Source organism: Mustelus asterias, chromosome 15 (genome assembly GCF_964213995.1).
Source record: "Mustelus asterias chromosome 15, sMusAst1.hap1.1, whole genome shotgun sequence".
NCBI classification, from domain to species: Eukaryota; Metazoa; Chordata; class Chondrichthyes; order Carcharhiniformes; family Triakidae; genus Mustelus; species Mustelus asterias.
The window spans coordinates 98,771,641-98,797,598 of NC_135815.1; the positions used below are offsets into that span (position 1 = coordinate 98,771,641).

Sequence of the window (25,958 nt, forward strand, 5' to 3'; positions counted from 1 at the left end):
GCCTTCATGTTCCATATGAGCTTTGTCTCACTTTATATCACCTAATAGTCCAGCATAACCTTTTAAGGGGGCTTTATTCTGCACCAGGTGCATGCACCACCTGTCCTGGGAATGCTTACATTGGAGAATTGGGGAGGCGATGGCCTAGTGATATTATCGCTAGACTATTAATCCAGGGACCTGGGTTCGAATCCTGCCACAGCAGATGGTAGAATTTAAACTCAATAACAAAAATCTGGAATTAAGAATCTACTGATAACCACAAAACCATTGTCAATTGTCAGAAAAACCCATCTGGTTCACTAACGTCCTTTCTTCTCCCTCAAAAGATGGAGGCTGAGGGGCGACCTGATAGAAGATTATAAAATTATGAGGGGTATTGATAGATGGGGCAGTTGGAAACTTTTCCCAGGGCAGAAATGACAATTACAAGGGGGCACAAGTTCAAGATAAGAGAGGAAAGGTTCAGTGGAGGTGTCCGGGGGGACGTTTTTTACACAGAGGGTGGTGGGGGCCTGGAATGCACTGCCAAGTGAGGTGGTTGAGGCAGATACGTTAGCGACATTTAAGACTTACCTGGATAGACACATGAACAGGCGGGGAATAGAGGGATACAGGCGGTTGGTCTAGATAGGACAATGTGAGCGGCGCAGGCTTGGAGGGCTGAAGGGCCTGTTCCTGTGCTGCACTGTTCTTTGTTCTTTGGAAGGAAATCTGCCTACCTGGTCTGGCCTACGTTTGATTCTAAATCCACAGCAATATGGTTGACTCTCAAATGCTCTCTGAAATGGCCTATCAAGCCACTCAGTAAGGGCAACTAGGGATGGGCAATGAATGCTGGCCAGCCAGCAAGGCTCATGTCCCATGAATGAATTTTTTAAAAATGCTTCTTTAGGCTGCATTTGATTGGCAATTACATTTTTTTGCGAATCTTGAAATAGATGCATCAGTTTGTGAATATTGATAAGCTAAATATCCCACGTTTCCCAATGAGTCTCAGTTGCTGCAGAATTACTGTGTAAAAGTTGAAGTATTGGCACTGGGATTTGCATAAATACCATTAAAAAGATAACGAGGAGTTCAATTATGATTTGAATTGGGTCGGGTTGTGTATGCTTCTCAATAGTTCAGTATCTCTAATGGCCATATCATTTTCTAATTACTTTATTATCCACTCACTTATATCATCAAGATTCCACTTACCTATCTTATTCAAGTGGTTGAATTTTTCTTTCCAACCTTCCCTCATTGTCTTAGTGTAATTATCTTGCGGTTTGTGCTATTTCATTGCCACTTTGCTAACTGCTGGAAACAATGTACCACAGCTTCCTTCATCATCATGCTCCATAACTCCGGAGGCCACCACTCAACCTTCTGGTGGAAATAAAGGCCTAACTTCTTCGATCTCTTTTCACACATACAGTTCTTATCCTTGCGACTTGCTGAGTGAATCCACGCTGCTCTTTTCCAACTGGCTTTGCATTCTTTTCACAATTATGTTCCCGAAACTGTCCTCCGTATTGTTCATTAATGTGGTCCACGGTCATGTTCCAGGGCCTTGTAGGAGTTCACCATGTTATACAACTTTAATTTAAACACCTTCCAAGCATTCCAGTTTAATGAGACAAACAAGGACAGTAACTCAATTATTTCTTTATTTAACACTCCTAGTACCAACTCAAACATAAACGGTTGCAACTCATTAACTCTTGATTGAACTTTAACTCTAACCGAACGTCAATGCTCAACTGAACTTTAACTCTTAAACTGCACTTTAACTTTAACTGAACGTCAATTTTTTTAACTATTTAACTGAAAATATATACGACCGAGTTTAGGAAAATATCCAAGAAATATCCTTGATGTAGAATCTATCTTCTCCTTCTCTGAAGCACCTTTAGGGTACAGGTCTTGTTGCGATGGTTGGTCTCTTCCAGTTATCGCTGCCAAACAATGGATTCACATATTGCTTCATCCACAATTCTCCACTCGCTTCCGGAAAAATCTCTGTCATCCAGCCAACTGTGTCACCGAAAACTGATCACATGGCTCGAACATCCAATGAAATTACTTTTGAACGAGGCCATGATGCTCAGTTCATTTGACATGTCCCATACATAGCAGTCATATAAATCAGAGAGACATTGTCTCGATTAATGTAAACAACTTCCTTATCTGGGCAAACACAGGAAGTTTCAGATCACAGCTCCCAGACCAGAGCCTTTTTACGACCTGCATCTAGTTTTAATCTATATGTTGACCAAAAATCCCAGCATGCTTAGCTCTCAGCCAGAAAAGCCATTATTGTTGTGAAATTATTGTTGCAGCCTTTCTCCATCTATAATCATTATCTCCTTACCTGCTGTATCCATGGCCTCAGAATATCAATCAATCGATTCCATTAGCCTTAATGCTTCAATTGTACAAGGCATTGGTCAGACCACATCTGGAGTGTTGTGTACAGTATTGGTCTCCTTATTTAAGGAAAGATGCAAATGCATTAGAAGCAGTTTAGAGAAGGTTTACTAATCTAGTATCAGGAATGGGCGGGTTGCATTATGCCAAAAAAATTAGGTTTATATCAACTCGAGTTTCGAAGAGTAAGCGGCGACTTGATGGAAACCTTCCCTCTTGCTGTGTACTTCCCTGCAGGGGTGGCACAGTGGTTAGCAATGCTGCCTCACAGCACCAGGGACCCGGGTTCAATTCCCAGCTTGGGTCATTGTCTGTGCGGAGTCTGCACATTCTCCCCATGTCTGTGTGCGGGTGCTCCGGTTTCCTCCCACAGTCCGAAAGACGTGCTGGTTAGGTGGATTGGCCGGGCTAAATTCTCCCTCGGTGTACCTGAACAGGTGGCGACTAGGGGATTTTCACAGTAACTTCATTGCACTGTTAATGTAAGCCTACTTGTGACACTAATAAATAAATTTCAAAAACTTAAAAACGTTTAGTGGTCCATTAAGGAACAACTTGAAGTGAGAGTCATTCCAACATTCCAACTCCAACATTCCAACATTCCAACTCAAAGCAGGATGCATCATCTCATATGATGTACATCACATGAACATGAATATCTCAGCAGATATTTATGTACATGTCTAAAAATGTCAAATCCAGAATGCTGGAAAGTTTTCAAACTAAAATGTGAAAATACCAACCTTTCCCTGCAGTTATGTCTCCAGACTCCTGTAGATTTCATGCATTATACACAATGCACTTACTTCCAACCTTGTTGCTGGACTACTGGATGGTACTGGATGGGAGAGAAGGGTGATCACAAGGGTGATGTAACTGAGAAAAGCAACGGAAAAACAAACAGCAAGATGGTTACAGCATAAGAGAGATTGTTTTAGTCATGAACAATGTGACGGGTGAATAACCATTACAGTACGCTGAAAGAACTTAAGAATGGTTTACATTTCGATAGTGCTTGTCATGATGTCTCAACACTTTCCAGCCAATGCAGTACTTTTGAAGTGTCGTCATAGAATAGAATCCCTACAGTGCAGAAGGAGGCCATTTGGCCCATCAAGTCTGCACCAACAACAATCCCACCCAAGCCCTAACTTTGTAGCCTCACGTAATTAATTCCCCCCTGACACTAAGGGGAAATCTTACCCAGACCTGTTCCCCGTAACCCCAAGTATCTACCTCGCTAATCCCCCTAACATCTTGGGACACTAAGGGGCAATTTAGCACGGCCAATTCATCTAACCTGCACATCTTTGGAGTGTGGGAGGAAACCAGAGCACCTGGAGGAAACCCATGCAGACACGGGGAGAACGTGCAAACTCCACACAGGCAGTCACCTGAGGCCGGAATTGAACCCAGGTCCCTGACGCTGTGAGGCAGCAGTGCTAACCACTGTGCCAGTCACTGTTGTAATGTAGGAGACGCAGCAGCCAATTTGCGCAGAGCAAGATCCCACAAACACCGGGGTGATGATGACCGGATAATCTGCTTTTGTGATGTTGATTGGGGGATGAATATTGGCCAATGCATCAGGGAGATGGCCCCGTCTCGTTTTCTGAATGGTGTTGCGAAGTTGAGTAGAGTGATTGTAGATTGAGAAGTAGAATGTTAGAATTTGGTGTTTGCAAACTTATTTTTTTTAAATGTACAATGCTAAGAGGTGAAAGTGTTGCATTGCCCCTTTAAGAAGGTGGTGGTTTTTCTGTGCTTCGAAAGTTAGCAAAATGCAAGAACAGATCGAGTGCCCAAAGTGAAACATTTATATCGAAGGCCAAGCAGCAAGGTTACCAAAGCAACAGGCTTTCAGGCTTTTTGAATCAGAACAGGCTTTTGAATTCAACCAATCAGTTTAAATCAAGCACTTGGATACAGCAACCTATTAGATTTAAATTTGATAGTTTTGGCAACCAGGGACCAATCCTGTTGTAGGGATGTGTCATCACAGGTACAAAAGAAGAAGGCAGTGGGACAAAGGCAGGAGCGCAACTGCCATCTGCCAGAGTAACAGCCTCATTTATGTCTTAAGAGAAAGCACCATCTTGACAGCGAAGGTAGCAAAGATAGCAAAGAAGAAAGAAGACAGACGTTCCAGACAGAAGAATCAACAGAAAAAACCCAGAATATTCCGGAAGACCCCAAACCTGGTTATAATTTAGAGAGTGACTAAAATTCTATTTTTTTTTTGTTAATAAGTGGAAATTGTATTTATATAAACAGCATTCCATTAGAATTGTGTTTTATTTGGTTTGTTAATAGTTTAGTTAACTTGTTCACTGTTCGGCAGATAAATAAAGTGTTATTTGTTGATTTTATAGAGTGTGTCAGGGAGTTATTTTGATTTAACCACAAAAGGTTGCTGAAGAGCAGATCGTGCCACTTCACACTCACTCTTTACAGATTATAAAGCGAGGTACTCCTCTTTGAGTGGTTCAGTGTTAGTTCTCAGAGCGGGGAACAACCTCTCCTTTATAACAATGGTACCGGAGGATCATTTTTGTCCACCCGTGAGGACAGATGGGACCCCCATTTTAACATCTCATTCAAAAGTTGGCACCGCTGACCATGCAGCACTCCCTCAGGACATCAGCCTTGTTTTTCAAATCTCCAGAGCGAGATCTGAAGCCACAACCTTCTGACTCAAAAGGAAGAGGGCTACCAACACGGTTCAATGTTCCTTTGACAATGTAGCAGATCTCCTGACTCTGAACTGAGCAACGCCACAGGAGATCTCCTAGCTGCTATGAAGGCTTCACCAATTTACCTTGTGCTGCCATTTCATACACTTGGACTCCTATTGAACCTGTACAAGTGTCTTATTTGAATGAGACTGTATGCTGCATTTAAAGGGTCAAGTTCTATGGCATGGAGTTAAATAGTTTGACTCACTCTCGATGGTAGAAATCACAGCAGTGATCAGAAAGTTAATGTGCATTTATCTGTGGAATTCGCTACCCCAAAATGTGGTGGATGTTGGGATGTGCAAGGAGGAGTTGGACAGATTTTTAATTGGTAATGGGTTGAAGGGTTATGGGGAGAAGGCAGGAAAATGGGGATGAGGAGCATATCAGCCATGATCGAATGGCAGAGCGGACTTGATGGGCCGAATGGCCTAATTCTGCTCCTATATCTCATGAATTTATTTGTTCTCGGTGTAATGAGGTAATTACAAGGAGCCTGCTCATATTCATCAAAACCAAAATCTTGGAAGCAATCCATTGACTCTGGATCAGTTGATTTGTTGTCACCAGTTACGACAACACTAAACCATTCCTCACAAGCTCTATGTTAGATCACAGTGAGGGGGGGAAAGGCATTCACGCAGTCCAATAATTCCCAACTCCGCCCTCCCCTCCAAACTCTATACTTGCCTAAATGTGGTTTCCTTTTGTTCAAACAGGTACGCAGAAATTGAGTGAAGATGAAGAAAATTCTCCAACTCAAGGTAAGAATTGTCATCGAAGTGTAGTCATCGAATAGAATCCCTACAGTGCAGAAGGAGGCCATTCGGCCCATCGAGTCTGCACCGACAACAATCCCACCCAGGCCCTATCCCTGTAACCCTATGCATTTACCCTAGCTAGTCCCCCTGACACTAAGGGTCAATTTAACATGGCCAATCCTCCTAACCCGCACATCTTTGGAGTGTTGCAGGAAACCGGAGCACCCGGAGGAAACCCACGCAGACACGGGTAGAATGTGCATACTCCATATAGACAGTGACCTGAGGCCAGAATCAAACCCGGGTCCCTGAGCTGTGAGGCAGCAGTGCTAACCATTGTGCCACCCAAATTCATAGAATCCCTACAGTGCAGAAGGAGGCCATTTAGCTCATCAAGCTGGACCGACAACATCCCCACCTAGGCCCTATCACTGTAACCCCATGTATTTACCCTGCTAATTCCCCTGACACGAAGGGACAATTTAGCACGGCCTATCCACCTAACCTACACATCTTTGGACTGTGGGAGGAAACCGGAGCACCTGGAGGAAACCCACGCAGACACGGGGAGAACATGCAGACTCCGCACAGACAATGACCCAAGCTGGAAATTGAACCCGGTTCCCTGGTTGCCGGCATCCTTCCGTTTACTTAAAATGGTGGATGCACAGCAAACCAAATCCCGTCGGGGATAGGGTGGCTCCATAATGATACACTTTCACCAGTAGCTGAAGAGACCAATCTGGGAGAGATAGGTTCCGCCAAGGGTGACCAACCCTCTCTTATCTGCTGAGATCACCCTGCATCTGAGTCCTGTGTGTTTTTTTAAAAAGTTTATTTATTAGTCACAAGTAAGGCTTACATTAACACTGCAATGAAGTGACTGTGAAAATCCCTGAGTCGCCACATTCCGGAGCCTGTTCGGGTACACTGAGGGAGAATTTAGCGTGGCCAATGCACCCTAACCAGCACGTCTTTCAGACTGTGGGAGGAAACCAGAGCACCCGGAGGAAACCCACGCAGACACGGGGAAAACGTGCAGACTCCGCACAGACAGTGACCCAAGCCGGGAATCGAACCCGGGTCCCTGGGGCTGTGAGGCAGCAGTGCTAACCCACTGTGCTACCATGCCGCCGCACTCTCCATTTTGCCAGCAACTGCTCTGGCTGAAACCACCCGCCACCACCCCCCGCCCCCCCCCCAGCACCAACTGCACCCAGCTCTCTCATCTCCAGCAGCGCCCCCACTCATGCGGATCCCTATGAGAGTTGGACACCCGTCTTCTGCCACAGGGACCACGTTGTCAGGTGAGGGTTGTTATTTTTTTGGTGTTGCCGCCTGTTGCCGTGCGACTGTGGCCACTGATTGCCATGGCGACACACCCTGGCCGCCAGGTGACGTCGCCATTTTCCTCTGTCGCTGCCTGGTGCCTCCCAAGTGGAGGAATCGATGTTTGGGGCCCTCCCCTCACCCTTGCAAGTATCCTTGAAGCAAAGTAAGAATTATAAACTCTCTCTGTTTATTCGGAGTGCGTCAATGAATGCAGGTTCCAGTCAGTTACCTCCTGGCACCCCTAAGGCAAAAGAAAAATACTTTTTACTTCATAACAAATGAATATTTTCAGCTTGGTGTCAGGTGCGCTGTGATTTATTCCTCCTGCCAACCAAATAAGGACATTACAATGATGGATGCTATTTTTCATTTTCAGACGCGTTTTGTTTTTACAAACCACCCAGGCCGTGCGTCATCCCAGCACCGTAGGCTTAAACACCGACGTGGGACTCTCGCAAAAGCTGCCAGATATTTTCAGACCAGGTGGCTTGGCCATCTTGTTAACGGCCTCAAATTGGCACCTCCTCCACCCTTCCCCCCTGACCCCCAACTCCAACACACCGCCAGCCACACCTCACCCCCACCCCCACCCCTCAGCCTCCTCAGTTTCTGCCGTCACAAAACCTAGACATCATAAATAGAAACATAGAAGATAGGGGCAGGAAGAGGCCATTTGGCCCTTCGAGCCTGCTCCGCCATTCATCACGATCATGGCTGATCGTCCAACTCAATAGTCTAATCCTGCTTTCTCCCCATAACCTTTGACCCCATTCGCCCCAAGTGCTATATCCAGCCGCCTCTTGAATACATTCAATGTTTTGGTATCAACTACTTCCTGTGGTAATGAATTCCACAGGCTCACCACTCTTTGGGTGACGAAATGGCTCCTCATCTCCGTCCTAAATGGTCTACCCCAAATCTTCAGACTGTGACCCCTGGTTCTGGACTCCCCCACCATCGGGAACATCCTTCCTGCATCTACCCTGTCTAGTCCTGTTAGACCGTAAGCTGGTCACCAATAATTCCGACTGGGAATCTTCTGGAGAACCCTCCTTACCTGAAGGGTGGTAAGGATGCTCAACTCACGACTCCAAGGAGTGGTTGAGGGAAATAGGTTAGATACATTTAAAGGGAAGCTGGATATGAGGGAGAAAAGAAGGATATTTTGATGGAGCGAGATGAAGGTGGGGAGGGAGAGAGGAGGCTGGTGTTGGGCAGTTGGGATCAATGGCCTGTCTCTGCGCTGTAAACTCCATGTGGTGCTTCCATCTACCTCACCCCTTGCCCGCAGTTGGCACTTGTCCCCCTCGCTTCAAACTGGCACTCTCTCTTCTCCCAATCTCCAGTTTGAGCTGACACGCTGCTCCCCCCCCCCACTCTTCTCCCATTCCTCACCCCCCCCCCCCCCCCCTCACTGTTGCTCTCCATTGGATTGACCCCAGTCGCAAGTTGTGGGCAGGCATTCCTCATTTCAATGTTGCCGTCAGAATCCCTGCAAGGCAGAGGTGGGTGGTAATGAGACATGTAAAGGTACAAGAGATAGGCCCAGAGGAGGTTTAAATGGTTACTATAGAATCGTAGCGGTGGAGGGAATCATGGAAAAGGCAAAGAAGGCTCCCACGGCCCAGGAATCAGGTGGGAATAAAACCTTGGGGGTGAAGACTTTCCTACCAACCGGGTACCATCGGAACTTCCCCTCCCCAAACACCAGGTCACACCTCCCCAGCTCCCAATCCCTGGTGCACCCATTCTCAATTCTGGCATCTGCTATCCGAGAGAAAATGAGAGATGTGGTTAAGAACTAAAGTTATTAAACTCAAATATTTCCCTATTCTTTTGTGGGATGAGGGCGTCACTGAGAAGGCCATAATTTATCACCATCTTTAATTGCCCTGGATCTGAGAGGCTTCCAAGGCCGTTTCAGAGGGTAGTTAGGAGATAAGTACATTACTTTGGGTCTGGAGTCACATGTAAACCAGGCTAGGTGAGGATAGCAGGTTTCCATTTTTATTACTATTATTTTCATGGGACGTGGGCTAGGTAGGCCACCATTGTCAATCCCTTTCGGGCATTTGTCGGTGGTTGGCACTGCTGCCTCACAGCTCCAGAGACCCGGGTTCAATTCCAGCCTTGGGTCACTGTCTGTGTGGAGTTTGCAAGTGCTCCCTGTGTCTGCGTGGGTTTTCTCCAGGTGCTCCGGTTTGCTCCCACAGTCGATGGCCTAGTGGTATTATCGCTAGACTATTAACCCAGAAACTCGGCCAATGTTCTGGGGACCCGGGTTCGAATCCCGCCACGGCAGATGGTGGAATTCGAGTTCAAAAAAAAATCTAGGATTAAGAATCTACTGATGACCATGAAATCATTGTCGGTTGTCGGAGAAACCCATCTGGTCCATTAGGGAAGGAAATCTGCCATCCTTGCCTGGTCAGGCCTACATGTGACTCCAGTGCCACAGCAATGTGGTTGACTCTGAACTCCCCGCGGGCAGCTAGGGATGGACAATAAATGCTGGCCGTTCAGTGATGCCTATGTCCCATGAAACACAAGTTCACATACCTGACAAAGCCCTCGTTTTAATGTTTTCCAGGAGACGATAAGGAAAATAACGACCGCATACCCTATATTGATGAATATGAAGATGGTAGGACAAATTCTTGTTTCACAATAATGAGTGGTAGAAATAATAAAACTGAAACATTTGAAAAACAAAATGAGGGGGCGAAAAACGAGCTGGAAAACGTGGATTAACCAAGATCCCAATTTTCCAGAGTCGTTTATCATTTTAATGAGCACTTTTTGAACCAAATTAATTTGAAGACAAGGCATTTTAATTATTTGTTTATTCAGCTTCTACACGTGGTCAGATATTCTGTCAACCAGCAGAGAAAGAATATTTGGAATATTATCCATTTCTGAATTTGCACCACTGTGCAGCCATTTTGATCAGCTGGTCTCCCTGGTAAAACGATTAAACTAAATCAAATCAACTGAGGGACAAATAAACATTCTGTTCATCTTTTTGGCAAAATCCCTCATTTCCAATTAGATGAGGGATAAACCGGTAAATATCCTGTTAATCTTTTTTGCCAAAACAATTAAATTAACTGAGGGACAAATCAAAAGGGGCAGTCCCCAAAATGAAGGGAATCGCCTGAAACAAAAGACAAAGTAGAAATGAAACTTAAAATATCAAACTAAAATGTGATTAAAGGGGTCGATAATGCACTCCAGCCCCTGAGGTGCCCAGTGGGCACGGAAGGCCTCAACAGTGCCCACGGACACCGCCTGCTCCCTCTCCAGGGACACCCGGCCGCGAATGTAGCCGCGGTATATGGGCAGACAGCTGGGTCTGGTCCTCCTGTCTGGCACCCAGATTTATTCTGGAATGTCTGACGCCAGACGGTTCCATTTGTGGCCATTCTTAAAGTGGGGCCCTTGTTCAGCCATGAGGACCCTAGAGCCAAGGCTGTTTCTGCCCCTGTTGAGCATTTTAACAGGAATGAATGAATGTCGATTGTAAGCAGGAGCCTTGGATGGTGGTTCCACTCGATGTCGATTGTGGCCTTTTCCACCGCAGTTTGAGTTCAGCTGGTTAACACACATCTTTCTATGCCCTTTTATACGGAACGCTCCCTTCCTTCTCCTAGCGACTTCTTGGGTGAAATTCATGTTTCTGTTCTCCACAGAAAGTGGACAGTGAGGAAGGACTACGCTTGACGGGATCAAGACACATCGATGCCTGTGAAGGCAGACCGTAACCCCTTTAGACCTCCGGAAGGTGTATGGTACAATTTTGTGCTTGTTTTTAGGTAGCCACCTTGTTCAGTTTTGTGTATTAGAATTCTGAGTTGTATTATGTTCAGTAACTGTATTATTGAAGGAATATTTTGGCTTAATGATGTGCTTCTGAATAATACTTTCACTGCCTGCAACTGTTGTTCTGTTGATTAATGAAGCCAGTATCATATCAGCTTCACACCAGATGATAGAGCAGGTTGTATTCACCTCCGTTACACCGGGTATATCGCTGTTCTGATCCCGATTACTGACTTGAAAATTGACGCTGAAAAAACTACAGAGTATAATACTAATATTTCCGTCGAGTGCGTGATGACTTTGCCTAACTTCTCCCTCTGAATTCACTTTGTTCAGCACTAAGTTGACTGCCAGATATTTGGAATCTCCACCGCCCCCCCCTACCCCCGGCAGTCAGAGACTGACTTTCTCTCCTCTGTCTCTGTCTTGCTTTGTCTTTGGGAATCCTTTCGCTTTTTTCCAATTTGCCCGTGCTTTGCCTCACTTTGACATCTTTGAGCGATTCCTCTCCTGTCAGTCTTTCGTTTTTACTGAGTTCAGCTGCTGAGGTCCTAAGTTGTGGAATTCTCTCCCAAACCCCCCCCCCCCCCCCCCCCCCCACAATCTCTCTTCCTTCAAGACATTTCTTGAAAACTATCGCTCTGACCAAATGTTTTGGTCTCCTCATCTTAATGCCTCCCTTATGTTGTCCTGGCGTCAAACTTTGACGGGGTTCTGCTGCTGTGGAAATGCCTTGTGATGTTTTGCTGCACTGTCGGCGCTACCTAAATGCAAATTGCTGTTGCCACCTCCAACCCTCCCGTAAATACTCACCTCACTGAGCATGAGCTCAGATTAAAATTGAATGAAACCCTGGAAGATGTAGATTGGGTAAACTAGCTTCTGAATATGAAAAATCAGCTCCTCGACCGATGGGGACATCTAGTCTTTGTGATACTGACCAACCTTGCTGGGTACTTGCAGCGGTTTCGGCATTTTTTCAGATTTTAAACATGGGGGGTGTGTTAACTTTTATCGCAAGTGAAGCTGTTTGTTTTGGATTCTCTCATATGTTGTAGTGTCTTAGTACAAGCCCATATCACTGCTCTGAAAACTCCACTGGGGACTGGACAGTGTTTCCTCCACATTCCCTAACACCCCATCACAGAGACAGCCCCTAATACATTGAAACTCACCCCAAAACATTTTGGTGGCTTTATTTTCCTCCAGAGTGTTTTGGCACAGTGGTTAGCACTGCTGCCTCACAGCGCCAGGGACCCGGGTTCGATTCCCGGCTCGGGTCACTGTCTGTGCGGAGTTTGCACATTCTCCCCGTGTCTGCGTGGGTTTCCTTCGGGTGCTCCGGTCTCCTCCCACTACCCGAAAGATATGCGGGTTAGGTGCTAAATTACCCTTAGTGTCAGGGGGACTAGCCAGGATAAATGCGTGGGGTTACGGGAATCGAGTCTAGGTGGAATTATGGTTGGTGCAAACTCGATGGGCCGAATGGCCTTCTTCTGCACTGTAGGGATTCTATGATTCTATGATTATCAGACCTTCAGGGAGTCAGAAGTGGTGGTGAGGATTGGCTCCACTTAATAAACAGAAATGTAAAGTATTAATAGCGGCTACTAATCATTCGAACTAATTGGTCGTAAAGTTGTAGTTAATTTGGAAAATCATCCTGCGACTAAGGCTGTGACTCGCTATTTGCTGCCAGCTATTAGTTTGCATTCGAGCAGTTATTTGAAAATTGTTAATGCAAATCTGATAACCAAAAAGCCGGTGGATAATATGTTCCTGTTAAGCTCAGGATAACTCAGCATTGATGCAGATCAAGTCATTCCTATCAACTGGGGACTCCAGCTTAATGGATTAAAATATCTTTTGGTTACTTTAAAAAGTCACATTACCCTAAGCAATGTCTTCACTGCCATATATTGTAGCTCATTTGACAGAATCATAGAATCCCTACAATGCAGAAGGAGGCTATTCAGCCCATCGAGTCTGCACCGGTCACAATTCCATCCAGCCCCTATCCCCTTAACCCCACATAATTACCCCAGATAATTCCCCCAGACACTAGGGTCAATTTAGGTGACGTCACAGGTGGAGAAGGTGGTGAAGAAGGCATATGGCATGCTTGCCTTTACAGGACGGGGCATAGAGTATAAAAGTTGGGGTCTGATGTTGCAGATGTATAGAACGTTGGTTCGGCCGCATCTGGAATACTGCGTCCAGTTCTGGTCGCCACACTACCAGAAGGACGTGGAGGCTTTGGAGAGAGTACAGAGGAGGTTTACCAGGATGTTGCCTGGTATGGAGGGGCTTAGTTATGAGGAGAGATTGGGTAAACTGGGGTTGTTCTCCCTGGAAAGACGGAGGATGAGGGGAGACTTAATAGAGGTGTATAAAATTATGAAAGGCATAGATAGGGTGAACGGAGGGAAGCTTTTCCCCAGGTCGGTGGTGACGTTCACGAGGGGTCATAGGTTCAAGGTGAAGGGGGGGAGGTTTAACACAGATATCAGACGGACATATTTTACACAGAGGGTGGTGGGGGCCTGGAATGCGCTGCCAGGCAAGGTGGTGGAGGCGGACACACTGGGAACGTTTAAGACTTATCTAGATAGCCATATGAACGGAGTGGGAATGGAGGGATACAAAAGAATGGTCTAGTTTGGACCAGGGAACGGCGCGGGCTTGGAGGGCCGAAGGGCCTGTTCCTGTGCTGTATTGTTCTTTGTTCTTTGTTCTGCCTCTTCCTTGTGGACCTGCGACCTGTTCACAGACTAGCACTGCACACCCTTTTCTATTGAATTCCCCCCTCCCTCCCCCGATCCCAGCACACTCAAATGCTGAAGGCCGCTTCTGAGACAAGCCCCTGGCACTTTGTATCATCCTTAAGGATACTTTTAAGAAAGACTAGACAAAGACAGTCCATGTGGAGTTTTACTTGGAGCTGGTATGCCTGGTCACTGCCCTTCTCTCTCCTGCCACAGTGTGCCTGGCCAGCTTTCTGGGCGCGAGCAGGCCCAGGATGCTCTGAACCTCCTGGGCGCAGATCAATGCCACGCTTGTTGCGATGTGCCAGGTGGGAAGACTCACCCGCGATAGACACAAAATATAACAATGCTCTTTAAAAGGAGGTACATTATTTTAGGACAATGTAACTTCTAAACGAGGGAAGACCCAGGGTCCAATTCGTTCACTTTCTACCATCCTGGGAAAGATCATATCGTAGCCAAGTTGTTGTCAGTGATCCATCTCCCTGCTGGTTCTCTTGCTCTGGACAAGATGAAATAGCTCCAAACCCTTTCGAATCCTAAAAGTAGCAATCATATCAACGAGACACAGTGGGCCAAAGGGCCTCCTTCAGTGCAGTGTGTCTCTATAATCACCTCTCAATCTCCTCTTTTTCAGTCAGAACAAGCCCAATTTAGAATGGCCACTCTTCATAGTTCAATACCTCCATCCTTGCAGCTGCTCCCACATCCTTTCAATATCTGCAGGACATTTTAATAAGGAACATACAAGTATTCCAAGTGCTAAGAGACAGTCTCAGAAACTTTTTTCAGCATTTTAGATATACTTTTAACAGTATAATAATTTTACTGATTTTCTTTTCTTAAATTGTCCACAAACTTTGGCATGACTGGAAAAATGAAAAAAACTCCACCTGTGTTTTATTTGACAAGGAGATCAACAAGGAGATTAAGTGCTGCTATTCCCATTTACTCTGCCTTAATTTCCAGCTCGCATGGGTAAAGGATAATCCTGGCAGCCGATGTTGGTTGCCTTCCTAATCGGGAAAGGGCTCACTGCTCCAGGATTTAGCCTTTCCCCTCAGGGATTGGCTGCTGGGGACAAGGGAAGGGAATCCACTTTATTGAACCGTAGAACGATGTGGTATGGGGAGTGGCCACTCAGCCCATTGTGCATGTGCTGTCCAATTGGGAGACACTTGACGCAAGTCTACAGGAACAACGCCCGACAGAATTCTCCCCGCTGATTTGGAGGCAGCACCTCACTGTTGTGATGGGATTGGTGGCATTCTGAGGTGTGATGCATAGAATTTGGGGTGGATCTTGACTCAGCATTGGCACTGTACAGCGGACATGAGCGAATCAGCGGCCCGCTTTACACCCCCCCTGCTTATTATTGTTATCGGATATAAAGCCCGGTGCGGGGATGGGGGGGGGGGGGGGGGGGGGGGGTCGGGGGGATGTAAATCAGACTCACTATCGACCATTCTACACAAAGTCTAACCCATTGAGTCATCATCTGGTTGATATGAAGACTTGTTTCCAAATCTACAGTTCAAAGCTCCAGATTCTGTCTGACTTAACAGCAAAACAAATGTTCAAAAGACACTCTTTACCGGATTAATGCATTCCTGTGAAACTTCACTTTGCAGTGCATGCCTGCTTTGCTTCAGAATATGTTTAGATAGATGTCTTACTTTCCATAGACCTTTCTGGAATATGATAGTTTTTTTTTTCCTTGGATGCTTTAAAGATTTGCCTTACCTGATGGTATGTAACAGTAACTGGCAGTCGTCGCTTGTAACCTTGAGACAAGTGGATCAAAGCGGAAATTATCTTGTTGGTCTACTTACTGCCTTGTTGTCAACCTGTTTTATAGCCAGCATTACATAATCAAGAAAAGGATTTTTCTTCTTATTCTCTCTTTGTGCCATGAATTTGGATTGTCATCAATAGAAAATGATACCTTCACATTATGTCTGTGGAATAAAATGAGGGATAACAGCACTTCGAAAGACACGACTCTTCAGTTATTCCAAAAGGTATTTCTGGGCTGGGTTTCATTCCCTTATCATAAGAACATAAGAAATAGGAGCAGGAGTAGGCCATCTAGCCCTTCGAGCCTGCCCCGCCATTCAATAAGATCATGGCTGATCTGAAGTGGATCAGTTCCACTTACCCGCCTGATCCCTATAACCCCTAATTCCCTTACCGATCAGGAATCCATCTATCCGTGATTTAAACATATTCAACGAGGTAGCCTCCACCACTTCAGTCGGCAGAGAATTCCAGAGATTCACCACCCTCTGAGAGAAGAAATTCCTCCTCAACTCTGTCCTAAACTGACCCCCCTTTATTTTGAGGCTGTGCCCTCTAGTTCTAGTTTCCTTTCTAAGTGGAAAGAATCTCTCCATCTCTACCCTATCCAGCCCCTCTATAAGATTCCCCCTCAGCCTTCTAAATTCCAATGAATACAAACCCAATCTGCTCAGTCTCTCCTCATAATCAACACCCCTCATCTCTGGTATCAACCTGGTGAACCTTCTCTGCACTCCCTCCAAGGCCAATATATCCTTCCGCAAATAAGGGGACCAATACTGCACACAGTATTCCAGCTGCGGCCTCACCAATGCCCTGTACAGATGCAGCAAGACATCTCTGCTTTTATATTCTATCTCCCTTGCGATATAGGCCAACATCCCATTTGCCTTCTTGATCACCTGTTGCACCTGCAGACTGGGTTTTTGCGTCTCATGCACAAGGACCCCCAGGTCCCTTTGCACAGTAGCATGTTGTAATTTTTTTCCATTTAGATAATAATCCAATTTGCTATTATTTCTTCCAAAGTGAATAACCTCGCATTTGTCAACGTTATACTCCATCTGCCAGATCCTCGCCCACTCACTCAGCCTGTCCAAATCTCTCTGCAGACCTTCTACGCCCTCCACACGATTCACTTTTCCACTTATCTTTGTGTCGTCTGCAAACTTTGTTACCCTACACTCAGTCCCCTCCTCCAGATCGTCTATATAAATGGTAAATAGTTGAGGCCCCAGTACCGATCCCTGCGGCACGCCACTAGTTACCATCTGCCAACCAGAAAAGCACCCATTTATTCCGACTCTCTGCTTCCTGTCAGATAGCCAATCCCCAATCCACGCTAACACCCTACCCGCAACTCCGTGAGACCCATTCAGCCTAATGTATTAGTTCAACCTTTCACTTTTGGCTCTGTTATTGATACATGCACTCTGATAAACCAACAACTGTTTAGATTACCACTTGACAGCGCGGTGGCACAGTGGTTGGCACTGCTGCCTCACAGCGCTAAGGACCCGAGCTCGATTCCCGGCTTGGGTCACTGTCTGTGCGGAGCCTGCATGTTCTCCCCGTGTCTGCGTGGGTTTCCTCAGGGTGCTCCGGTTTCCTTCCACGGTCAGAAAGACGTGCTGGTTAGGGTGCATCGGCAAAGTTAAATTCTCGCTCAGTGTACCCGAACAGGCGCCGGAGTGTGGCAACTAGGGGATTCTCACAGTAACTCCATTGCACTGTTAATGTAAGCCTACTTGTGACACAAATAAAAAATAATGAATAAAATCACCTGAAGTAGAATTTGGCCCGGATCTGATGGTTTGCGGATAGTCATACCTGGAAGATGCACCGAGGGATCTTTCGGAAGCCCTGACGCAATGGGTGGGATTTTCCGGCCGTGCTCACCCCAAGACCGGAAAATCCCACTCAAGGTCAACGGATGTTTGCATGGTGTGCCCCTCGCCCGCTACAATTCCCATGGCGGGTAAAAGTCTGCCCTCTGACTCTGTGGGAATTGCCTGGGAAGTTTGAACTCCTGGTGGGCGCATCCCCTGCTCCCCGGAACCTTCCAAGAAGGCCTAGAGTTGGCGGTTTTCAACAATTCTGACTCAGTTAACTGGATACTCACCCAGGAAATGATAGACAGAGAAATACTATTGGGTGGATTATCCTGTCCTGCCCTCCACGGGAATCGTAGCAGGCGCGGGGCGGACAGTGCAAAGGTCTATTGACTTCGGGCAGGACTTTCCAGTTTCGGGGTGAGCGCGGCTGGAAAATCCCACCTTTGGTCTAACAACTAGGCAACCACACAACTGCCATCCCCACCCCAACACCTAAACGTAGGCCCCACTGGTACCTCCTGATGCTGCCCATCCCCCCACCCTTCACCCACCCTAAACACTCCTCCTACCCCTAACCCTCCGACTCCCCCACCCTGACTACCCGCCGACAATCCAACTCCCTCCCCAACCTTCCGACCAGCCCTAACTCTCCGACTCCCCCAACCCCTCCAACTTCTCGCCCATCCCCTGACCCTGGTGACCCGACCTCATGACCTTACCCACCCTGACACCTAACCCACCGTGATGTAAAAAAGACTTAGCCAATTGTCAACCCAAGCCTGAATGAAGTCGAGGTCTTCCTGTACACTGGCATGGGAACCTTCACATTGAAAGAGTTGTGAATGGAATTGAACGCTGCAGAATCCGTAGTAAAGTGGCCACTCCCGATCTTTTGTGGAAAAATAGCCGCTGGGAGAAGGGAAGCAAAACCTCGATGTCGGTGCTTTCGTGTAGGCCGAATTTACAGATGGGGAGCATTCAGACAGGAACATCACTGGACAATTCAGCAATTATATCATCGTAATGTTATTAGATTTTGCCTAATCCAAAATGCCTGACATTACCAGAAACCTGATCAAATATGATATAAAAATTTGGAAAGATCCATTGATATGTTTCATGCTGTAATAAACCTTTGAAACTAATAACAGCTTTTGTCAGATTATCAAACAACTTGCAAGCACCTGCATCACACACTTTGCGTGTAAACTCAGGGTTCACTTTGGTTTGTTGGTCCTTGGTAAAGTAAGAAGTCTCACAACACCCGATTAAAGTCCAACAGGTTCATTTGGAATCATCAGCTTTCGGAGCACTGCTCCTTCATCAGGTGAGTGGAGGCATCATGGTCCTTGGTAAAGTCTTTGCAGTGTCAACCACACAATCAACAAGGACTTGGTCAGATTCTACACAAACAGAGAAGGCTACCATAAAGCTCACTGTACTTGGAATGTCTCCATTATCACTCTGTAACCCAATATCCACTTCATTCTCTGTATTTTTAACACATTACACCTTCCTTCCATGTGTCAGCTGTGGCTCCCATTGGTAGCTGGCTTGCCCCCAAGACAGAAGATTCTGCCTTCGAGTCTCATTCGTAAGTGTGAGCACGACAATCTTAGCTGCTGCTCCAGTGCAATAACTGAGGGAGTGCCGCACTGTTGGAGATGCTGTCTTTTGGAATAGACGTTGAACCAAGATCCCATCTGCCCTCTCAAGAAGACGTGAAAGAACCCGCAGGGTAGGTGGATTGGCTGTGCTAAATTGTCCCTTAGTGTCAGGGGGATTAGTGGAGTAAATGCATGGCATTATGGGGATAGGGCCAGGGTGGGATTGTTATCAGTATAGGCTCGATGGGCCAGATGGCCTCCTGCACTGTAGGATTCTATGATTATTTAGAAGATAAACGGGGGAAGAGGGGGGCCCCGGTGTCCTGGTCGATATTCATCCTTCACAAGAGCAGATTAGCTGGGTTATGATCACATTGCTGTGTGTGGGAGCTGTGAGCAAATTGGTCCATGTATTTCCTATATTACAGTAAGAAGTCTCACAACACCAGGTTAAAGTCCAACAGGTTTATTTAACAAGTGGCTTTTGCTACCAAATAAACCTGTTGGACTTTAACCTGGTGTTGTGAGACTTCTTACTGTGTTTACCCCAGTCCAATGCCGGCATCTCCTACATTACAACAGTGACTACACTTCAAGAAGTACTCAATTGGCTGCAAGACCCTTTGATCCATCTGGTGTTCCTTGTTTGTTTTGTTTGTTTATTTATTAGTGTCACCAGTAGGTTTACATTAAGACTGCAATGAGGTTACTGTGAAAATCCCCCAGTCGCCACACTCCGGCACCTGTTCGGGTACACTGAGGGAGAACTTTGTACATCCCTTTAACTTCGAGATGATCAGAATTTGACCAACCCCCATTAAAAGTAGCTGTCATTTCAAGGCTAAATCCACACAGTTTCAAGTTTATTTATTAGTGTCACAAGTCGGCTTACATTAACATTGTAATGAAGTTACTGAAAATCCCCCAGTCGCCACACTCCGGCGCCTGTTCGGGTACACTGAGGGAGAATTTAGCACGGCCAATACACCTAACCAGCACGTCTTTCAGACTGTGGGAGGAAACCAGAGTACCTGGAGGAAACCCACGCAGACACGGGGAGAATGTGCAGACTCCGCGCAGACAGTGACCCAAGCCGGGAATCGAACCCAGGTCCCTGGCGCTGTGAGGCAGCAGTGCTAACCACTGTGCCACCGTGCTGTCCTGACAGACACTACAGAAATACAAATCTTGCCCTCCCCCCATCCCAAGGTGAGTTTTGCTCTGTTATCTCCTTCTGGATACATTCTAACCTCTGTCGGTGACTTCTTCCTGTTCTCACTGCTCCCATTATCACATCTCCGCAACCCTCCCCCCCGGCAATGCCCACCACTCATCATTACCACTCTTAGCGTAATGAAGAATACAGGGGGGGAGTTCAGCACAACGTGAAATACCACAGAAGCTGCAAGAAGACAGAAAAATACTCAATCCTTTTTATAATAAAAGGCAATTTCAGCTTGAGAGCCCAGTTTAAAGCGAGTGAGTGAAACCTTTGTGCGTACACTAGAAAAGGAATAAAAGTTTAAGTTTACTTTTGATGTGAATCACATTTCAAACTGGAGTTTGTTAGACAGAAAGTTCATCTCCCTGGAGTCTGGCTTTCTGAGAAGGGATCTAACGTATGAACGAACACCCAGGCAGGTTTAAGCAATTGTTTTTTATTGAGCAGTTATGTTTTCTTTAAATGCCGAATGGGGGTAAGCCGCAGCTTTTGCAATTAATTTGTTAACTCAAAACGGAGGAGTCCTGAATGAGCTAGTCACAATTATGGGCACGCATGTTTGTCTGATCCGGTTTGTAAATTGTACAAAGCTGTCCTCCCTTTCATTTCAGCACTCGGTCAGTAAGCTGCAGCCGGCTCCTGATTCACTGCTTTGTGCGGAGCAGGGATTTGATATGATCGCTAAGCTTCTTAACGCAATTGGGTTCCGGGACAGGAAGACTGCGAAAGGAAAGTTGCTTAGTTCTGTTAGTGGTTCTGATGACAGCTGCTATTATTCTTATGGCAGTTCAATCAAGCGGTGGTGGCAGTAATAACCCCACAAATGTTGCTATTGTGTGTGTAACAGTCGCCCGGGCAAGACATGAGGTTAAAATTATATGGACGTTGCTTTGAGGGGACGCACCTTCAAACCATTCTTTCCTTAGCCGCTTGGTTTAATTATTTAGGAACATAGGAATTAGGGGCAGAAGTCGGCAAATCCAGCTCTTCGAGCCTGCTCCGCCATTCAATCAGATCATGGCTGATCTCTCCCTGCTCTCAAATTCACCTCCCCACCTGTTCCCCTTATCCCTTTTTATTAGAAATATATCTATCTCCTTCTTGAAACCATTCAATGATTCAGACTCCACCGCGCGATGGGGCAGCGAGTTCCACAAATTCACCACCCTCTGCGAGAAGTAGTTCCTCCTCATCTCAGCTTTAAATCTACCGCCTCTCAACCTATACCTGTGACCTCTTGTTCTAGATTGCCCCACAAGGGGAAACATTTGGTCTACATTTACTCTATCAATCCCTTTTGTATACCTCGATCAGATCCCCTCTCATCAGCACGGTGGCACAGTGGTTAGCACTGCTGCCTCACAGCACCAGGGACCTGTGTTCGATTCCCGGCCTGGGTCACTGTCTGTGCGGATTCTCCCTATGTCTGCGTGAATTTCCTCCGGGTGCTCTGGTTTCCTCTCACAAATCCAAAGACGTGCTGGTTAGATGCATTGGTCATGCTAAATTCTCCCTCAGTGTACCCGAACAGGCGCCAGAGTGTGGCGACTAGGGGATTTTCACAGTAACTTCATTGCAGTGTTAATGTAAGCCTACTTATGACTAATAAATAAACTTTAACTTTATCCTTCTAAACTCCAGCGAGTACCAGCCCAAACTGTTCAATCTCTCCTCATATGTCAACCCTTTCATCCCCGGAATCAATCTGGGGAACCTCCTCTGAACTGCCTCCAATGTCACCACACCCTTCCTCAAATAAGGAGACCAAAACTGGACACAATACTCCAGATGTGGTCTCACCAACACCCTGTACAATTACAGCAACACTTCTCTACTTTTATACCCCAGTCCCTTTGCAATAAAAGCCAACATCCCATTGGCCTTTTTTATTACATGCTGCACCTGCACAGCGACTTTCTGTGAGTTAGTGTAAGATGCACTGGTAGGTTTTTTATATAGTCCTCAGATTATCTTCATTTTCTTTTTTAAAATGTACCTCACACCTAATTTTAAATAAAGTTTGGATAGTTTATTTATTTTGAACAGTGCAGGGTTTAAATATTACGCACTATATACAATTGTCAATGAATTTTTAAAAATTATTTATTCATGAGATCTCAGTGTCACTGGCAAGGGTGGCATTTGTCAACCAATCCTAATTGGCCCTTGAGAAGGTGGCAGTGACCGCGGTGTAGGAGTTCCTGGATTTTGACTCAGGGACAGTGAAGGAACGTCGGGCGACATGGTGCCAAGTCAGGATGGTGAGTGGCTTGGAGGGGAATCTGCAGGTGACGGTTTTCCCAGGCATCTGCTGCTCTTGTCCTTCGAGGTGGTAGAGATCACAGATTTAGAAAGTGCTGTGGAAGCATCCTTGGCAGATTGCTGCAGTGCATCCTGTATGGTACACACTGCTGCCACCGTGCACTGCTGGTGTCGAAGGTGGTACATGGTGCCAATCAAGTGGGCTGCTTTGCCGTAGATGGTCAAGTTTCTTAAGTGTTGTTGGAGCTGTACTCATCCAGGTAAGTGGAGAATGATGGAGTAGCTGAAGATGGCGGAATTGGAATACTATCCTGAGAAACTCCTGCAGTGATGTCCGGGAGCTGAGATGATTGGCCAGAGACCAGCACAGCCATCTTCTTTTTGTGCCAGGTATGACTCCAACCAATGGAGTGTTTACCCCCTGATTCCCATTGACTCCAGTTTTATACAGTACAGCACAGGAACAGGCCCTTCGGCCCTCCAAGCCTGCGCCAATCATGATGCCCTAACTAAACTAAAACTATGCACTTTCGGAGTCCGTATCCTTCCATTCCCAGCCTATTCATGCATTTGTCTAGATGCCCCTTAAATGCCGCTATCGTACCTGCTCCCACCACCTCCCTGGGCAGTGCGTTCCAAACATTCTGTGTAAGAAAACTTGCCTCGCACATCTCCTCTAAACTTTTACTAGGGCTCCTCAATGCCACACTCGGTCAAACGCTATCTTGCTATTGAGGGCAGTCCCTCTCACCTCATATCAAGACTCTGGGCGGGATTTTCTGGCTGCTCTTGCCCCAAAACTGGAAAAACCCACCCGAGGTCAACGGACCTTTGCATGGTCCGCCCCGTTCCCACTACAATTCTAGTGGCAGGCAGGATGGGGAAACTCCCCTATGGGAATTCCCCCACCACAACGGGACTGTAAATCCCACCCTCTGTTTGTGATTTAGATACACTTGGTGCAAAGAGACAATTGTCCCATTTCCCCATTGGGGGAGGTTGCAGATTCGTGATGTTAAACTAGGCAACACAAGCCTCTTCCTATACTATATGATGAAATGCCCTCCCTACACCTCTCCCCCACATTTTCCTCCTTTAAGACGCTCCTTAAGTATCAACCTCCATGCCCAAACTTTCCATCATCTATCCTAATATCCCCTTATGTGTCTGCATTTGTTTTATAATGTTCCTGGAAGCACGTTGAGATGTTCTATTACATTAAAGGTGTTATATAAATGTAAGTTCATAGAATCTCTACAGTGCAGAATGAGGCCATTCAGCCAATCGAGTCTGCACAGACCACAATTCCACCCAGGCCCTATTCCCGTAACCCCACACATTTATCCTGCAAATCCCCCTGACTCTAGGATCAATTTAGCATGGCCAATCCACCTACCCACAAATCTTTGGATTGTGGGAGGAAACCGGAGCACCCGGAGGAAACCCACGCAGACACAGGGAGAACATGCAAACACCACGCAGACAGTGACCCAAGCCGGGAATTGAACCCGGGTCCCTGGCCTGTGAGGCAGCAGTGCTGTGCCACTGTGCCGCCCACGGAATCTCGTCACAGAGTTACCACCTTTGAGAATACAGGAGGTCTTTTTAAGCAAGCTGAGTCATAAATGATCATGAAGCGCATAATGAGTCACAGGATCTGCGACTAGTGAATCCATGGTCACATCATTCTACCAGGGATTAAATAAATGCAATATATTGGTTTGAACTACATTATCAGAGTGAATAGAATTATGGGGAAACTGCATCTAACCTGCACAACTTTGGACACTAAGGGAGAATTTAGCATGGCCAATCAGCCTAACCTGCACATCTTTGGAGTGTGGGAGGAAACCGGAGCACCCGGAGGAAAACCACGTAGACACGGGGGGAACGTGCAGACTCCACACAGACAGTCACCCAGGGCTAGAATTGAACCCGGGTCAGTGGAGTATCCTGCATGAACAAACCTATTGGGGAAAGCAGTATCCACACTGGGTTTGGTGATCGGGCAGCTTCAGAAATGTAGCTCTTTACTGTTGCTTTCTAGGTGATTCCCATCTCCGACGCAGCTGTCTCTTTCCCTCTATCCTCCTCCTGAAGGAAAGAAACAAACACATTGGGAATGCAGGTTGGGAATGCTTGTAAATTTAATGTTCCACTCTCAACCTCCCCGCGGGTCACCAATAAGAGAGAGGTTAGACACCTTTCCATCCGTAGTTTCCACCATCTGGATGAATCTGAAGTGCACTCGGTTAAAAGTAATTCAGAAATGGACTATATAATGTGGTAACACTTCTTTATTCAGCACTCCTTCAGATGAGACAGCATTTTACTTACATTTTTCTCAGGTCAGTGTACTTCTCCTCCTTGGGGACACCAAAGGGCGGCACGGTAGCACAGTGGTTAGCACTGCTGCTTCACAGCTCCAGGGACCTGGGTTCGATTCCCGACTCGGGTCACTGTCTGTGTGGAGTTTGCACATTCTCCTCGTGTCTGCGTGGGTTTCCTCCGGGTGCTCCCGTTTCCTCCCACAGTCCAAAGATGTGCGGGTTGGGTTGATTGGCCATGCTAAAATTGCCCCTTAGTGTCCTGGGATGCGTAGATTAGAGGGATTGGCAGGTAAAATATGTCAGGATTTGGGGGTAGGGCCTGGGTGGGATTGTGGTCGGTGCAGACCCGATGGGCCGAATGGCCTCTTTCTGTACTGTAGGGTTTCTATGATTTCTATGATTTCAAACACAGATATTGTTAAGACCCAGGCCAGAAATTCCAAGGTGCTTTGTGAAGTTAGCCTGGACCCAAAGTTTTACATTTGATTTTGGCATTAGGGTGAGCATAAGGTGTTTCACTGCAGGCATGATTCAAGTGACCCACTTGGAAGCTTTTATCAGACAAAGTTTATTTAAAAACAGTTAGAATGTAACAAAAGAACTAGCATAACTTTTTACCAATTACAAGACTGAAACAGGACACAGATTAACTCCTTACAACTAGCTATCTCTATAATAAGTGGATAAAAGCAAATTACTGCAGGTGCTGGAATCTGAAACCACTGGGCCACAGTTGGTTTCAGCTAGTTATCTCTGTTGTTCCAAGTTGAAACAAAATTCCACAGGCAGACACCCTCCTTCAGACGTAGTTCGCACAAAAACCAGTACGCTCACGTGATGCCAGATTTCCAGCTGTTATAACACTTCTGGACAGCGAACCCGGCAGCAGTTTTCAGGGAAGGGTAATTCCTCCAACCTCAGAGAGGTAAACCCAGTCTCTGGGAGCTTCCAACACAGCAACACTTAAACCACAAAAACCCCAACTCCAGAGAGAGGGGGAAAAAAAACACTGTTGTTTCTCTTAGCTTCAAGCTGCTTTTGAAATCAAGGTTAGGTGCATTGGCCATGCTAAATTCTC

The 25,958-nt window shown here is 46.3% G+C and overlaps 1 protein-coding gene across 3 annotated transcripts in view; it reads left to right on the forward strand.

Annotated features, from left to right (window-relative positions):
* macrod2 (mono-ADP ribosylhydrolase 2) overlaps positions 1 to 11,176 on the forward strand; it is a 937,884-nt gene extending 926,708 nt beyond the window's left edge. Inside the window, exons 15-17 of one of the 3 annotated variants that reach the window (XM_078230387.1) lie at positions 5,870 to 5,914; positions 9,834 to 9,887; positions 10,933 to 11,176. In XM_078230387.1, the coding sequence (XP_078086513.1) occupies positions 5,870 to 5,914; positions 9,834 to 9,887; positions 10,933 to 10,946 (113 nt within the window). In that variant the 3' untranslated portion in view covers positions 10,947 to 11,176. The remainder of the gene's footprint in view (positions 1 to 5,869; positions 5,915 to 9,833; positions 9,888 to 10,932) is intronic. The other 2 variants (XM_078230388.1, XM_078230389.1) reach the window with 2 other exon arrangements.
* The last annotated feature ends 14,782 nt before the right edge of the window (positions 11,177 to 25,958 follow it).